The sequence below is a fragment of the Marmota marmota genome, unplaced genomic scaffold (assembly GCF_001458135.2).
Source record: "Marmota marmota marmota unplaced genomic scaffold, marMar, whole genome shotgun sequence".
NCBI lineage: Eukaryota > Metazoa > Chordata > Mammalia > Rodentia > Sciuridae > Marmota > Marmota marmota.
Genome location: NW_025999990.1, coordinates 48,942,538 through 48,961,116, shown reverse-complemented (window position 1 = coordinate 48,961,116; position 18,579 = coordinate 48,942,538). Strand labels below are relative to the sequence as shown.

The window sequence follows — 18,579 nt, the reverse complement described above, 5'->3', positions numbered from 1 at the left end:
ACACCTGCATCTGTGCCTTTCCATATCAGGTGAGATCTAGGTATGAATTTTCATTTGTCTACTGGACATTTTCACTTGAGTTTCTTGTGGGAACTTCAATTTAATATGATCACATGGAATTCATTATATATACCCTTGAGCAACAAAATAAACCAGACCAAATAAATTCAGAACCCTATTTCTTTCCCCGTATTTCTCATCCAGCAACAGATGAACTAGTTTACCTATATTGAAAACTTTGTTTTTAGTGTTATCAGTGTCTCACACACAGAGCACAAAATATAATTATACAAATTTCATGATGAGGCATTGTCCTAAGGACCCCCCACACACTCACACATTTTCCCTTCTGCAGAGGGATTTGCTTGTACTCAGTTTAGCTCATTTTTATCATGTTTATCCCTAGGACTCTAAACATGGGCTCGTTCTGCAGTGTCTGGGGTTTCTGTGGGGTTCTTGTGGTGTGAGATGTGGGTGAAGCTCTCTTATTTCTCCTTGCCTCTTCGCATGTGCACTTTTCTTTCTCTTCATCCATTCCCTCAATCAGCTTGGTCATAATTCTAGTTAGACCCAAATTCCTATTTATCCACTGTGTATTAGTCATTCTAACCAAGAGGAGCTTGTGTCTACTTTTGTATTCTAGAAGAATAAATGGTTTAAAAGGATCTCAGGCACTTTCATGCATTTTAGAATATCATATTTCTTGAAAAAATGTTGGTAGTTCAAAAGATAGATCTATAGAATAAATGAATAGGGAGATATGGATTAAAATTCAGTGGGACCTTTGATGTATTTTTTTGGTAATGTTTGCCTAATTTGAATGGCCATACACGCGCTGATTTCTTCATTTGTTGAACAAATAGAAAGTTAAAATGCTTCAACAAGTGTGCTCCAGATTCGGCCTGATCCTGGAGACAAAGACTAGAAGTTAGAGTTTCTGTCCTCAAATAATAGTCAAAATACTTGGACATATGTAATTCATGGCAAAATACATTTTTAAAGGATCAGAAACTCATGGAAATTATCAATTTAGAACTTGTTGATGGTAAAATTGGTAAATTAATTAGGTGAGCTATTTGTAAAGGAAAAATAGGTCACCTACTTATGACTTCAAGCATTTTAGAAAGAGTGCTCATGATACATTCTGTTCCTAAGCATATTTGTATGTATATTTCTATTTTGCTGATATTACCCATAAACATATTATGTAATTATATAAATCATTATCCATGTGCTATATCATATTCTCCATTGCAGATTAGTGCTTTGAATATAAATGTATAATTAATTCTTGTCAGGGGAAATTTTTGCAAATTTCAATTAACCATAGTATAGTTTTTCACATGATAATGGGAATTGTGCCTTTGGTTTACTGGGAATTGAATGTTTATTTACAGCAATCTTGGGCGTAGACTCCCTAGAGTCATCATCACTCCTAGCTTTCCTGGAGGGTCCTAACTTCATCTAATTGTTGGAACGAATCCAATTGCTGGAATTGTCTAATTATTAGCAATGCTCCCTTTCACTTTCAGAAACATCTATTTGGACAATAAATTATGTGTTCCCTCTAGATATGACCACCGTTTTTTCCTTTCACAGTCCTCGTGTCTCACCATTCTTCATAGAAGTCCTATCTTCTTCTATAATAAACAGCTCAGATCCTTTTTGAGTTGGTGGAATATAAACACATAGATAGATCCAGAGAGGAAGTTCAGAATCTCAGGACAAGTTGAGAGCACATTGAAATCATTTCCACCACAAGACCTGTGGCCTGAGCAGAAGGAGCAGCAGTAGCATAGTGAATGATGGTGGAGGAAGCGGCCCCTAATGAACAGGGCAGGTGCAGTGTTGGTGTTAGTGTTCACTTTGCTGCTCCAGTGCTTCAGACTATTTTATAAACTCTGTGGCAGAGCTTATGAAAATATTTATGTTAGTTATAATCATAAACTGGTTTTAAGGTTATTTGTCCTCACACTGCTATTGAGGGAGGTTTTTCTTCCTGAGAAGTTAACAACAGACGTGTTGCCATGGATCACCAAATGTGGCTGTTCTGCTTAACTCTGATGAAGTACTTAAAGATTTCTTAACAAGAACTAAAACCCTGGGGATTCTATTAGAAACTTGGCATTTTCATTTCTTATGGGAATCTCCTGGGGAAAACACATCCTTTGGGGAAAACTAATTGTGTTTGTTATAACTGTAACCATAGAAATGGAAAAATGGAAACTTGTGTAGATTCACTTGTCACAAATGGAGACATCTGGAATTGCATGTCCTGTGCAGCAGGCCTCCAACCTGTTTTTCTTGTTTGTTGTCTTTCAAAGATGGGGGGGGGGAAGGGGCTATGACTTAAAAAAAAAAAAGTTGTCATTCTTGATTGCTTTAAATAGAACTGTGGGTTTGATAGCCAGTGCCGTGGATTAACCGCTCTGTGGTTGCCATGATGATACTTGAAAATGTTGAAGGTTTTGAGGAGATGTTGATACTCTCCTTAACTAAATTTTGAAAACCACTGCACTGGGACCCAACATGGCGGCCGGCGAGGAGGCAGCACTTTCAATACTTCCACAGTAACGGGATCAGAGAGACCCATTAAAACACCTACATGCTACCAGCTGAGAAACTTCTAGCAAAATTCCGCTGAAAGGAGACCTGCCGGGAATTAGTAAGTTTATTGGAAGTGTCAGTTTGTCTCGGCCACGAGGTGCAGGGGCCCAGTCCCGCGGGCCGCCTCCGAAAGGCCGCTGCTAGCCTGGCGGTGAACGTTCAAACAGCCACTGCCTGCACGAGCCCCTGCCGGCCCGGCTCTGTAAACCGCCCCCGGCGGTTCGGCGCTGCAAACGACCCCCCCTCCCCTCCCCTCGGGTGAACAGCTCCCCCCCCCCCCCACTGCGAACAGCCCCGCCCGCACGGAACGGGATACCACCTTGGCAGAGAACTGACGTCACGGGCAGAGGAGATAACTTCATTGAAACCAGCGCGACAGGTGTGTAAATCCCCTAGCCATCTCTCTCCACACAGCGGGGAAACCTTAAGAGCCCCTCCCAGCTCTCCTGTGAGCTCCATAGCCAGACCGAGGGAATCAGGAGTGGCGCGGGACTCACGGTGCGGAACTCCGGGCACGGAACTCCCGGCTACCACTCCCACCAGTGCTGACAACTGAGGTCTCTTGCACCAGCTACCGGGGGCGTGGCTACTGGAGGGCAAGCAAATTCGCGGGGGTTCTCAGCCCCAAGCTCTACAAACTTAGGGTCTGAGGGAGGCAAACAGGGAGAGTGTGCCCAGGCTTCATGAAAACAGGGCTCCCAGGAGCAGCAGACCTGGCGTGTAGCCAGTATTGTGGTGAGCGTCACAGGTGAGCAGGGCCTGGCTTGAGGAAACACAAGAGAAGGCCCTAGGCACTCAGGATTGGAGACCCGCCCAGTCTGGGACAAAGAGCTGCTGCACAGTGAATGGTTCCCGCCTATTGAGAGGAGAAGCTTGGCCCAGTGGGCACAGCTCCACCTACTGGAAGAGAAGTTAATCGAACTCTATGACTGCATTTATTATTATTATTATTTTTTTCTTTTTCTTACATTTTCATTTTTTGTTGGTGTTGTTGTTCTTTAACTTTTTTTTAATGTTTTTAATTTTTTTAAAATTTTTTTATTTTATTATTATTAGTATTATTTCTTTAAATTTTAATTTTAATTTTTTATTATCTTTATTATTTAAAAAAAATTTTTCTTCCTTTCTTTATTTTCTATTTTTTTTCATTTGTCTTTTCATTTCTTTTCAATTTTCTTATTCCCCCTTCNGGGGAAAAGGGTACTCTTGCACATTGCTGGTGGGACTGCAAATTGGTGCGGCCAATTTGGAAAGCAGTATGGAGATTCCTGGGAAAGCTGGGAATAGAACCACCATTTGACCCAGCTATTGCCCTTCTCGGACTATTCCCTGAAGACCTTAAAAGAGCGTACTACAGGGATACTGCCACATCGATGTTCATAGCAGCACAATTCACAATTGCTAGACTGTGGAACCAACCCAGATGCCCTTCAATAGATGAATGGATAAAAAAAAAATGTGGCATTTATACACCATGGAGCATTACGCAGCACTAAAAAATGACAAAATCATGGAATTTGCAGGGAAATGGATGGCACTAGAGCAGATTATGCTTAGTGAAGCTAGCCAATCCCTAAAAAACAAATACCAAATGTCTTCTTTGATATAATGAGAGCAACTAAGAACAGAGCAGGGAGGAAGAGCAGGAAGAAAAGATTAACATTAAACAGAGACATGAGGTGGGAGGGAAAGTGAGAGAAAAGGGAAATTGCATGGTAATGGAGGGAGACTCTCATTGTTATACAAAATTACATATAAGAGGTTGTGAGGGGAATGGGAAAATAAACAAGGAGAGAAATGAATTACAGTAGATGGGGTAGAGAGAGAAGATGGGAGGGGAGGGAGGGGGGATAGTAGAGGATAGGAAAGGTAGCAGAATACAACAGTTACTAATAGGGCATTATGTAAAAATGTGGATGTGTAACCGATGTGATTCTGCAATCTGTATTTGGGGTAAAATTGGGAGTTCATAACCAACTTGAATCTAATGCATGAAATATGATATGTCAAGAGCTTTGTAATGTTTTGAACAACCAATAAAAATAAATAAATTGGCACATACCCAATGTGCAGCACAATAAAGCAGATACTGTTCTCTGAAAAAAAAAAAAAGAAAACCACTGCACTAAGAAATATGAAGAATTTGGGAAATGGCCTTGAAAGCTAAAAAGAAGTTTAGAATAACTATAGTGAAAACTATTCATTGTCTAATTTAGTGCTTAAAAATTGTTTTTTCCTGTAATACTTAGGGGAATGGACTAGAAGGAAGATGGAAGTAATGAATTTGTGAAAGAGTGAATAGGTTTGGGAAGAGGTTAGCAGGGAGGGGAGAGGGAATTGAAATAATTTAAATGATTTACGGAGGGAGTGGAAGTAGTGGTGAGGAAGGAACACAGGGACAGGTGGCTTTGCAGGAGGCCTGGGGCAGAGTGAGGGTGTTGAAGTCCTGATGACTTGGAAATGGTGGGCATATATTTAAATCCTTGCATTTCTCAGTAGCCTCATGAAAAAATAAGCAAGAATAAAAATTTTTAAGAGTAGATACATACTTTTCCTTCACAATCCTTTGCCCTATGCCTTGCCTGGATAGACACATGAGCAGCAAAGCTCAGTGTGCAGGTTATGTTCAATGCCCAAAAGGGCAAGTAGTTCTGGACTGCATCCCTGTATTATTTAGCATCATATTATTTGTATTATGAGAACACCTTGTTTTTGTTTTTAAAAATCTAACTTAACTGCTGTAAGATATTTCAACAATAGCTCCAAATATCCTTACAATGTATGCATGTTCTCAGAAAACTATTAGCTTAAGTCTGGTTTTACCATTTGCCATGGCCATGTGATCTTGCTAAGCCTCTTAACCTCTCCTGTTCATCATATATTAAAATAACTTACTCTGGACATTAAATGAGAAGATTTACATATTATATATTATGTGCATTTTGTAGCTATATATGTTATATACACATTACAACTGTGTACACAAAATCAAAGCACCTCACCTGCCATAGCTGCACTTTCACTCTTGAATTGTGTTGGTGTTCTATGAAGGCAGGGCACAAGCATTCTGGCCTTGGTTCTACTGTGGTGCTTATTGCCATCCCTCACAGAGCCCACAGCCCTGCATCACAGGAAAGAAGTTGAATCATTATCTTATTAGCACCAACAGATATGAGTAATAGATCTCAAGATTGCATGTTAAAACAAATTTTCTCCCTAGAATGAAAGTTAAGGCTCAATTTAGTTAACTGAAAATGTATTAAATTAAAGATGGAAGAGTTCAGATACAATAGAGGTTGTATCTAAATACATTAACTCCATGCTTATAATTTTTTCACTATAGCATTTACAATAGATTTAAAGACTCTGACAACACAACATACATATTCAATAGGCCTGTTAAAGTGGAAATTAAAAATTAAAAACCATTTAACAGGCAAAAACAAGTAATAATCACTTAGATTAACAAAACTGTGACAATTACATTTTGCCTCAGCATTCCTAAATTATTAACTGTTCTATCTTCCAAATGCCCAAACAAGAGGATACGGTTACTCTCCCACATCTTATTCAGATGAGGGGTTTTGAGCCCTTACCCTGTGTGAGCTGCAGTGCTGAAATCCATGCAGGCATCAGAGGTGATTGAGGCCAAAGGGCAAACCTCAAGGAGACAAGGGCAACTCCCAGTGGTCATGATCAGGCAAAGCAGAAAGGAAGTGTCAGATTGACAGCTTTGGATTTATACTAAGGAGTTAGTCCTTGTTTTTCACATGCCAATTGAATTCTTGAATCTCCAAGTCATTTTCCGTTCATTGAAAACTAACATATATGATGTTAATACCACCAGAAAGCATTACTGTCTTTAAAGATGGGCACTTGAAATGGTGTTTGATTCAGTGATCTGACCTTTGTTTTCTAGTTTATCAAAACTGGAGCAAGAAAGATCTGTGTATTTACTTCACACAATCCCAAATATGTGAAAAATCATAAATATATGAAATATGATGCTGGATTTGATTTGGTTTTCAAAATGGTTCTTTCCTGTACAAAGGACTCTTTATAAATAAATATCCTTCAAATGTCAATCTCCTCTATTAACTTGAGCATCTGGTTAGAATTTCTTAAATTGTATTTTTATTTCAGAAATATGAATTCCCCAAATAATGAAAATCTCTTTCAGAAGTATGCATATGGGTGCAGATTGTTTTTTCAAGTTAAGGCAGCCTTGCAGGTGAAAGGGGTGTCACACCAGTGGATTAGGAGGAGTATTATCATAAGTAATTATGTATAGTCTTGAAAAGATAACTGAATATTTCTTAATGATTATAAGAATGCATGTTGATTAATAATCCATAAAATACATTGCATCTGCTCTCAGGGAAACTTTGAGAAAGATATTATTATTTTACTTTTTTGGTTTTAGACCTAAAACCAAAATAGTAAGTTTCACAGGTCCAGCACAGTAGCTGAAATGCATGGGCATGACTTCTCCAGGTTTGGCCTGTCTTGTTCATTTTCCAAGGTGATTATATACTTTTATACCCTTTCTACCACTGATAAGTGTTCTAGGAGATCCACAGCCACACGAGTAACTGATGATGTCAGTCACTGAAGTCATTTTGGTGGGTATGCAGAAATGTTGCCTTTTATGTTCTCTGAGAAGAATGTTGAAGTTTGTTTGTTTGTTTTTGCTTAATCATTTGTGAAATTTGGAAGCATCTATTTAACCTTTTGCTCACTTTCAATTGCACTTTTAGTCATCATTTTACCAATAAATTGATTGCTAGTGTCTGTGGCTTGCTTTTTCTTTTCTTTTTTTTTAAGCTGATGATTAAAAATAAAACAGGAGTTTCTAATTCTGATAAAATACTGAATTCGTTAATTTATTCTTCTCCTTTTTTTTTTTTTTTTGGTACTAAGGGATTGAACTCAGGGACACTCGACCACTGAGCCACATCCCCAGCCGTATTTTGTATTTTATTTAGAGACAGGGTCTCACTGAGTCTCTTGGTGCCTTGCAGTTGCCTAGCCTGGCTTTGAACTCAGGATTTTCTTGTCTTAGCCTTTCTAGCTGCTGGGATTACAGGCATGTGCCACCACTTAATTTTTTCTTGTATGAGTAATGCTTTCTGTGTGCTGATCAATCCTTGACTATCCCATTTTCATGATAATTGTATCTTAAGGTTTTGATCTTTTGAGTTTTACATTGTTGAGTAAGCATGGTAAGAAAAGATAAATTTGCCTCATTGCTGATTTTTTGGGAAAAGCATTCAATAAAAATATCATTGAGTTCAATATTAACTGTAAGTCTCTCATAGATGCCCTTGCTTTGTCAACTGAGGGAACTCCACCCCTATTTATAGTTTGCTGAGAATGTTTGTCATTGTATATTAAACTTTGTCAAGTATTTTCTATCCAGGGATATGACTAGATTTTTTCCTTCCTTATTCTGTTATGTACTGGATCAGTTAATTACAATTAGAATGCTGAGTTAGCCTTGCGCATTTCCCCACACATTTGTCATTTCATTTATTTCCGTGGATTAGTTTCCATATGAATCACCCATTTCAAACTAAAGGGAATGCAAATCAAGGTGATTGTTTTTCTGTTTTGGTTTATCTAAAGTTTTCTTTTGATTATTTTAGAAAACTATTTTTGTAGCATTTAAATCACGGACTGACAAATGTCATTTCATTGATTCTGCCTCCACTGTTCCTGATAAAGTTGGCCAAGTTTGCTTTTAAGATTCTTATCTTTCACTATAATTTACCTGGTTTGGATGTCATTTGTATTTATTATGCATGGGTTTTCCCATTCTTTTTAAACTTATAAATTGGTGTTTTTGGCCAAATTAGATTGTGACCATCATTCTTTCTGCGTTTGGATAGTTTGATGATTATTCCCGCTGTATCTTTTCCCTGTACTTTATTTCTGGCTTCCAGAGTTGATATTTTCTCACAAGTGCCTGCGGCTTTATTCACTATTGAACTCTTGTATTTGTTAACTGTTCTTCGGGTCAATGGTTTCTAAGTCTGTCTTCATGGTCATCCACCTATTTTGCTACTATTTCTAATCTGATGTTATAGCCATCCAGCATCTTTTAATTTCAGACATTTTGCTTTTCAATTCTAGAATTTCCATTTGTTTCTCTTTTGTAGTTTCCATTTCTCTGCTGAGATTCTCTATTTGTTCACTAAGAACTTTGTGTTGAAGTTCTTTAACGTATTTTAAAAGCAACTTTAAAGTCCTTGTCTACTAATTACAGCATCTGGGTCATCTCTGGCTCTGTTTCTGTTTACTACTTCCTTAAAAAATTGACTGTGGTTCACATTAACCTGCTTATTTATATGTCTAATGATTTTATTGTATGTTGGACATTATGAATGAAGTAGTATACAGTGGGGACATTTATTTACCTTTTAAAGAGGGTACAGTTGGTCCATCAGACAGTTAATTGCTAGTCATTCTTAATCTTACTGAGGCTTGATTTTACTCCTCTATAGGGTTTGATGATTTAGAGTAGCTCTTACTCTAGGACATGGTTCTTTCCCTTCAATTTGAGTCCTTTGGGGTATTTTGGTCACATTTTCAAGATATCACTGAGGTCTTTCCACTCTAGTCTCTCTTCTCCCAGCAGATTGTGATTCATACTGTCTTGATTTCACTGTCAGGTCTATATCAGCTATTCTTGTTGGCCACACAGAAGTGCCTTCTTATATGTGCAGTGCAGCCTTTAAACCAGGGTCTTGTGAACAACCCTCATATGTTTGAGGGCCCTTCTTGTAGTTCCTTATCCAGTTCTCTAGGCTTCTGCAACTTCACCAGCCCTGCATTGCACTCTGTGTGTGGAGTTTCTGATTTGGAAGGATTGAAGTCACGCCCGCCTCAGGAATCTGCATTGCTAATGCATGTCTAGATAATGCTGAGGCTGCTGACCTAGGTGCCACACTTTGACAAGTACTTTCTTTGAAAGATGAATCTTCAGGAAAATATTAAGACCCAATATATACAGTTTTGCTTTTTTTTGATCCCGTGTTCAGCATAGTAGATTTATATTCCCATTGATTTATATAGTGATAGTATTTATTCAAAATATGATTTTATTTATTCAAACTATGATTTTCAAAACATTATGCAGTTCTTTTGGCATTGAAAAGAATAGATTCTTAATTTAATTGGTAATTAAAACTAGAAAATATAAGAGAATAAGTAGTGTTCTATAATAATGAAGTCTTTTCATTCTTATTTACACACAAAAATGGACTTTTCCATTCAAATATGAAACTTGATGAACATAGTATTTGTTATATTAAAGAAGTATTTGATTTTTATTTCATAAATTGGACTCTATTTTAATTATTCTTAGGCTTGTACACATGTGAGTTGTGTGTGTATGTTTGGCCCATATATACAAAGCAGTGATAAAGGAGCCTTTTTGGAGCCCTACCAAGCAGATTGCTGCCTGCATTTCCTGCCTCAGAAGATTTCCTGACACTTTGCGTTTTGTCCTTTAGTAGTTATCTAGATAGCTGTTAAAATCCATCTATCCCAGTAACAGATTTTATCTCCTCTCTTGCCTCCATTGTTTCACCGAGTCTCTCCTTATTTGTGAGGACTTAGGAAATTATTGCTTCCTTATAATTTAATCCACACCTTTCCTATCAGTATAAGTCTTGCACTGGTCTCCATTTGGTGACTGTTATTGTTACAATGGTGACATGGCTTCCAGTGGCCGACAGGACAGTTGCTCAGGATAGGAAGTGTCACTTCAACAGCAGTATGTGATTTGTTTGTTAATTCTAATGTATCTCTGACAAATATTTTACTTCTCAACCTCTTTAATTTCTTTGAGGAATTGTTACAACATCATTTGTTGGCTAAATCAGAAGGCTATGAGATAGCACATTTTAAATATTGTTTCAGGTGCAAGGTGCAATTAATAAAATTTCATTATCAGCTTCAGACATTTGTTTTAAAATAATACAGGAAGGTACCGGGATTGTAGCTCAGTGGTAAAGTGTGTACCTGGCACTTGTAAGGTACTGGGTTTGATCTGCAGCACCACTGAAAAATAAATAAATAAAATAAAGGTATTATATCCATCTACAACTAAAAATATTAAAAAGTATTAATACATGAATACTAAAATACTAAGTAAAATATTAATTATTAAAAATCATGTCAACAGGTTCACTTTGATGGTTGGGACCATAAGTATGACTATTGGCAGGAGGCAGACAGCCCTGACATTCACCCCATTGGCTGGTGTGATGTAACAGGACATCCACTGGAAGTGCCACATCGTAAGTATTTTGCTTTTCATTGTTGGTTTTGAATTGTGATTTTGAATTCCAGCCTTTCTTGATTTCATACCCCAGCATTCCAGGAAGATGGTTCTCATTTTATGTTGACCGCCCTCCCCAACATTGCTCACCTCACATCTTAGTCCTGTCATTGCAGACATTTGAAAGCTAAATAAAGATAAGTGAATTAATCATTGCTACAGCTACATCGAATTCTTTTTTTTTCTTTTTTTTCTTTTTTTTTATTTATTTATTTTTTATTTATTTTTTATTTTTTTATTTTTTAATTTTTTTTATTGGTTGTTCAAAACATTATAAAGCTCTTGACATATCATATTTCATACATTAGATTCAAGTTGGTTATGAACTCCCAATTTTACCCCAAATACAGATTGCAGAATCGCATCGGTTACACATCCACATTTTTACATAATGCCCTATTAGTAACTGTTGTATTCTGCTACCTTTCCTATCCTCTACCATCCCCCCTCCCTCCCCTCCCATCTTCTCTCTCTACCCCATCCACTGTAATTCATATCTCTCCTTGTTTATTTTCCCATTCCCCTCACAACCTCTTATATGTAATTTTGTATAACAATGAGGGTCTCCCTCCATTACCATGCAATTTCCCTTTTCTCTCCCTTTCCATCCCACCTCATGTATCTGTTTCTTGTACATTGCTGGTGGGACTGCAAACTGGTGCGGCCAATCTGGAAAGCAGTATGGAGATTTCTGGGAAAGCTGGGAATGGAACCACCATTTGACCCAGCTATTGCCCTTCTTGGACTTTTCCCTGAAGACCTTAAAAGAGCGTACTACAGGGATACTGCTACATCGATGTTCATAGCAGCACAATTCACAACTGCTAGACTGTGGAACCAACCCAGATGCCCTTCAATAGATGAATGGATAAAAAAAATGTGGCATTTATACACCATGGAGTATTACGCAGCACTAAAAAATGACAAAATCATAGAATTTGCAGGGAAATGGATGGCACTAGAGCAGATTATGCTTAGTGAAGCTAGCCAATCCCTAAAAAACAAATACCAAATGTCTTCTTTGATATAATGAGAGCAACTAGCTACATCGAATTCTAATTATTCTCAGGCCTCAAAGGACATGCGTTATGTAAATGAAAAGTAATACTTACAAGGAAATTATTTTGATGATGTTTTCCAAAGGAAACTATTTTCTTTATTTTAGTTTGGAGAATTCAGCCACCATCTCTAAATCCGTCTGGTCATTGCTTTTAGTTCAAGCCAGATTTGTTTTTTTAAACATTCTTCTTAATTTTATTTTATAGAATATATTACAAATAATTTTAGGGAAAAACATCCTAAAATATTTTAGATTTCAGCAATTTCAGACTTTTTTGATTTTAAAGGTTTTTAAAACCTCTATTTTATTGGCATATTCTTTATTTCTGCCTTTCTATCCACTTAAAGTTAAGGAGGAAATTAAACACTCTAAATTCTAATGAGCTTCCAACCAAAATCCCTTGTTCTTTTGTCTGAAGGAGTCCTCTGATCCGATTAGGCTGACATGACTAATAACTAGTTCCAGACACTTGTGCAAGTGTTCTCCATTCTTGGGTTTGTTTTGCTCTCTTCCTCCTTCTGCTTCCCTCCCTCGACATCTTGGAATGGAGCTGGCTTGAAGTGTGTTAATGAGGTGTCTTATGTTGAGCCAGCCTAATGAGCTTGAACCTTAGACCTTGAAGCACCCATGTCATCTGTGAGAGAATCCCCCAACTTCTGTCAAAATGAGAGGAATCCCTGACTAATTTGACAGTCTCACATTGTGCTGGGCTCCTTAAAATCTACAGCATCAGTAAGATGCATGCTTTTATGGAAATGACAATGTATTGGCAAGTGGAGGCTCTCCTTACAAAGAATGGCAGACAAGACACTGATCAGCACCCTTGGGGGATGTCAGGTCTGAGAAGGAGCCTTTTAATTTTCTCTGGCCCTACATTTTTGTTTTCTAGATTTCATACCCCAGCATTCCAGGAAGATGGTTCTCATTTTATGTTGACCGTCCTCCCCAATATTGCTCACCTCACATCTATTCCTCACTCATGACTTTTTCAACTAGAAACAATTTCAGCTGTAACAGTGATGGGCCAGCAATGCAGGTATAGGAGCAGCTCTCTTCACCCTACCTCACCCACCACCTGCTCCTTTCTCAAGCTGCTCTCCTGGCTTCTCGGCCTGAATGCTGAAGTTTCAGCATTAAATTTGAACTCCATCTCCACCCCAGATTTTTCTCTTTTTACTCTAGTTCCTACCCTAACTTCCTTTTTCTTACTAAAAAATCATGTGGAGACTTCACTTTCTTTTTGCCCTTCCACTACCCACATGGGCAGCCAGTCACCAAGGCCTGCTGATTCTTTAATTTCTCCAGAATCCTCTCTGACTTCCACTCTGCCTCCTCAATGCCTTGCATTATTTTGAGCTCTCATCATGATTTCAAATGATTCTCAGAATTTGGTCTGCACTCTGCTGGCGAGTGGCACAGGTCTTCCAACCAAGTCTGGGGAGTATCAAAAAAGGCAAATTCTCAAGGAAATACAGTCTAGTGGTTAAAAACATGAAAACTGGAGTCAGAATGCTTGGATCTGAATCTCAGTTTTACTGTTTGTTTATTTATATGTCTCTCTGTGACTCAGTTCCCTTGTATAAAATAAAGGTAATATGATCTGTCTCATAAATGTAATGATGAGCATTTCATAAACTGCCTGGCTCATAGTAAGTGCTCAACTAAAGTTGTCTGCTATGAAGAAATGTTACAATACTCCAAAGATTTTCATTATTATATAAAACTGGGAATTATGAAGGGTTCCAAATTTGAAATTTAGCTAAAATCAAGCTGATTGGATATTTCCAAAATTTTAATAAACTTTTTATAAAAGTTTGACTTCCATATGTTGTTGGGAATATTATAAGCTTCCTATATTGTGTACTCATACTCCAGAAATTAGACTCCCTAGAATTTAGGTAAAGATAACTTGTAACTGGCTGTCTTCTCTGGGTCATGATTTTCTGTTTTTACTGTGCTTCATTTTTTCTTATAAATTTCATTTTGCTCAACAATTATTAATGTGGTCTATTGCAGATTGTTTGGTTAACCCTATGATTACAGTTATGCATCCTAAGAATTTATGTAAATGATTTTCAAATACATAGATTTTAAGGCAAGCTTATAATATGGTTTAATATGTATCACCCATGCTTCTGTTTGCTAAAGCAAAAATACACGTACTCTTACTACTCTTGTTATTTATTTATGTATGTATTTACTTATGTATTTATTTATCAATAACTGAATTATTCTTCACCTGGAATGTAGAAATGGTTGGTCTTGTATTCAAAAAAGCTTGAGGGTCTGGCCTTGACAGTTGCGATGGATACATGACTGTCTCTTCCTGTTTTTGTTTGTTTGCTTTAAATATTTTTAGTAGTTGTAGATGGACAGAATGCCTTTATTTATTTATTTATTTATTTTTTATGTGGTGCTGAGGATTGAACCCAGTGCCTCATGCATGTTAGGCAAGTGCTCTGCTGCTGAGCTACAGCCCCAGCCTCTGTCTCTTTCTGTTTTTGTTTTTTTTTCCTGAAACAGCCTGTGAAACTCCAAATTCATCTCTTTGTCTCAATTCTTGAAACTTTTCTCTGGCACCCAGCAGTCTCTAAGCTCTAGATTCCTTCACATGTACTTTGCCCATCTCGGTATCTTAACCTGCCTCCATTATTCTCCTAAATTCTTTATTTACTAAACAGATTTACTCACTATGTCCCCTGAATGCTGTCCTCCTAAGAGGCTGAAGTCAGTACCTCCCATTTCCACAGCTTTCCTCCACACCTCAGCTTCCTTCACAGAAGAGCACAGCCCTCACCTGGCATGGGGTGCCTGTGGGGAGGAGGCAGAGCAGCGCATGCTTCCCCATGGGGATGACGCACAGCGCCTGGACTCACCCTGTATTTTATGGATGATATTTATACAGACAATCGCATCAGATCATCTTCTACTTCTGAGTGTTACTTTAAATCAGAGTTGATTTTATTTATTCATGTGATTCAAACTAAACTCTTCTCACAGAAATGTCCATTATCCTTGATAATCAGATGAAAATAATTACATTTTATAAGTAAATATATATAAAACAAAACACAATATCTTACTGCATATGAATGGATAGTCATCTGACAAACATTAACTTTCAGATATTCTGAAGATATTTCCAGATATTTTAACTTTCAGATATATTTTGCCTTCTGTTTTTTAATTTGTGTGACTCAAGAATCATCTTTATTACTTTATTTCATGAAGTATAATTGCTTTATTGATCAAACACGGTAAAGACTATCAAAAATTTTAGGACTTAGAAAAAAATCTTAAGAGATATCTACTTTACTGTCATTTTATAGAAATAGAGCCTGGCTTAAGCTTTATCTCTTTTATCGATTTACTTTATTTAATTTTTACAAATGTTATAATAGCAGGTCGCTTATTAGTGATATTGTGCAAAAGTAAGAATGGTCAAAAGAAAATATGAGGTAGGCAGTTCTTTCATCTATTCTCATCTTTTTTTTCTTTATGTTTTTTATTTTACAACACATTTGTAGCTAATATAATAAGTATCTTAGAAACAGAGAAAATGCATATCTGTATAAAATGCATATGTATGTGTGTATTCTTTATTATATATTTATGTATGCTTTGTTTCATTTCAATTTATGTCTGAAGAGGCTGTAGTTTATAAATATATGAAACATAATGAAATCACACAGCTACTTATCTGTGTATAAAAACTAAATCTAGATTGCTAATATTGATTTAAAGAGTGGGCAGAACCATGAGTTTGCCTGGAAAGCCCCCATAGAACAGTCCACAACTGGTTCAGAAGCCCATGCTTGACCCTATCTAGTGGCAGTCTTTCTAGAGATGGAAGTCACCCATGCATAAGCAAAAGTGGAACTCATTGGTTCTCATACAAATTTTATTAGAATTTGCTAAAATTTTAGATCTTTCTAAATAAGTAGTGTCTATTTATTTCCATTTTGCTAAGACCATTTAATCTTATTGTAAAAAGTGAGCTAAGATACTACATGCTGTTTCTTCTGGCTTCTACAGAAGTGGTTGTGCAATAAATGTTGGCTAAGACCATAATTTAATGTAAGTCCTTGGAAATATAACAGAGAAAAACCTCTGGAGAGTGAAAACTTGAATGTTTCCGTTCAACTAGGAGTTTGTATGACCAGGTGACCACAGCTTCCTCCTAGCAGCTGTTCCCACAGACAGGCACTCACCTGCATGTCACCCTTGATTCCACTTTAGGGTATAACTCTCCTTTCCTCATCCGGGAGGATTCAATTTTCTGTTTTACCCAACATACCCTTCATGAGGGACTTTGTTTGCACTTAGAATCAAAATGAACTAATTAAGATGTGGCTCTATTGAGTTGTTAAGATCTTTCTATCACACTTTATATTCCCTGCGTGTCCTTAGATACCAAAAGAGCCTAACTTAAAAACCATGCCTACCTCCATTATCTCACTGGATTGTGTTTGGCAGTCTTTTTGGTGACATCAAGCAGAAACTTATCTCAGTCACATTTTTTATTAAATTTTTAAATTGAGCTCATTTCTTTTACTATATCCTTTACTATTTGCCCACAGATTAAATACTCCATTGGATAATGAAGTATTTCTTGCTTTAGAAATTAAACAAGCTTGAGGAACAAGATGATGGACTTTGGAGTTAGAGATTCTTGGGTTTAAATGTTCATTCTGCTCCAACTCTATCTGTGTGCCCACCGCTTCACCTCTAGGCCATGCTGTCTTGGGAGAATAAATGCAATCCCAGTTGCTGTTCTTCTACCTGGTATCCAGAGTAAGTCTAGGACCAAGAATGCAGGCACATTTGCTTCCCAGGCCTGCATTTCTCTTTATTGGACCAGAAAATTAGGAGTGACTTTAATTCCTAGGTCTTCTACAGCTAGTATGTTTATTTCTGTAGGTGCTTGTTAAGTTGTACTCTTCAGAAAAAGTTTGCTGATCACTGAGTGAATACTGATTAATATTTAGGACAGTTAAAAACATTTCAAATTACTGATTCAGACATAAGATCAATGGGCCCTATAAACCAAATTCAACTGAGATATAGTTTTGGTGTTCTTTAAGTAAAAATATAAACACATAAATATATCACTGGAGACAAAAATTATTGTGACATGTGCAGTAACTTTCTAGTTGTCAAATCAGATAGTCCTAACTATTCTTCACCTGAGCTTTCTCCTCTGTTGTTTTCTTTCTTTATTTCTGACTTAGGCAAAGGAAATTTCTTATGCCTCTTTTCATAGTCTATGTTAGCATTTGGGCAGAGAAGATGAAGTGCTTTGCAGTCTAGAGTTTCTCCTCTCCCACACTTTGTCTGATTCCCCTGGGGAAATAAATTGTCTCTCATCCTTGTCATACCACGGTATTTTAACCTTACTTCTTGGTATTACAGTTATGTGTTCTTTTGCTTACAGAACTCCCTCTAAAGTTCTTGCTCTCTTGCCCTTCACTGGCCTCTGGCTACTTTCCCAGCAGGGCTTCTTATCCTCTGTCCTCACTTTCACACCAACCATGCTGGCCTGGAGCAAACTCTACAGCTAGACAGCCATACTTCACTTCACAGTTGCTGGGTTCCTTTCCCTGGAGCTTTGTGGCACCACCCATCCTCAGGCTTTGTTCAGATGACACCTCGCAGAGATGCCTTCTCTGATCACACCTTCCACAAACAATAATGCTGCTCCTTCTAGCCACTTACCTGCTTTGGATGTTCTCACTGGAAGCTCTCAGAGGCTGGCCTGATGCTATATGCTCTTTTAGTTTCTGCTTTCACTCCCACTCTATCTTAGAGACTGTCTGATTCACAATGGCTGGGACATTATGTTTCTGTTGGTTCTCCATTGCACCATCTGTAATGCCTCCATAGACAGTACAGCCTGGAGCTCAAGACAGTGACTGAAAATGTGTATCCATTTTATACCTGTGGCTTCCTTTGGCAGCAGTTTTGTAATATGCATCTTGGATCCTTGGAGTCTTTGAGGCTCTCACAGGTGGTAAAGCACATTAGAAAAATGTTTGCTGAAGGGTTCAGAATGGAATGTACCAGTTACAAATAGATGGGCTTCTCCCTGTGTGATCTGGCCATCGCTTGCTTGCCTTCCCACCTGCTAGACAACATGCCCCTTCATACAATGGACTGGGACAGCCCCATCCATGTCCTCTGTTGGCCTTGTGCAGGGTGGGCCCTCAGTAACTTGTTACTCTACCCTCCCTGCCCCTTCAGCCCTTCTTTTAACACTATTTCAGAAATCACAGTTAAACAATATGATATTCAGTTACATGGAATTGCTTTGTTAATGTTTTCAGGTAGGAATAAAAACAAAATTTAAAAAATGACAGGTCCCAGTTCCTCTAATAAGGTAGATAAAATTAAGACAAAGGACCTTCTTTTTAATTGCATCGATATTTGGATGACCCACTTGGTAACTAATAGAGTTTTCACACCAGGATACACAGGATACATATAAAGTGGGGTTTTTTTTCCCCCTGAAATGACCAAGAGCTGACAGGCAGTGACAAGAGCTGGTAGGGTTTGGAGTGGTCTGATGGCA

General features: G+C 37.7%; 1 protein-coding gene across 3 annotated transcripts in view; it reads left to right on the top strand.

The window, feature by feature from the left end:
- The window catches only part of L3mbtl4 (L3MBTL histone methyl-lysine binding protein 4), a 326,421-nt gene that overhangs the window by 122,249 nt on the left and 185,593 nt on the right, over positions 1-18,579 (top strand). For all 3 annotated transcript variants that reach the window (XM_048806537.1, XM_048806538.1, XM_015482542.2), the window contains one exon: positions 10,796-10,910. In XM_048806537.1, the coding sequence (XP_048662494.1) occupies positions 10,796-10,910 (115 nt within the window). The remainder of the gene's footprint in view (positions 1-10,795; positions 10,911-18,579) is intronic.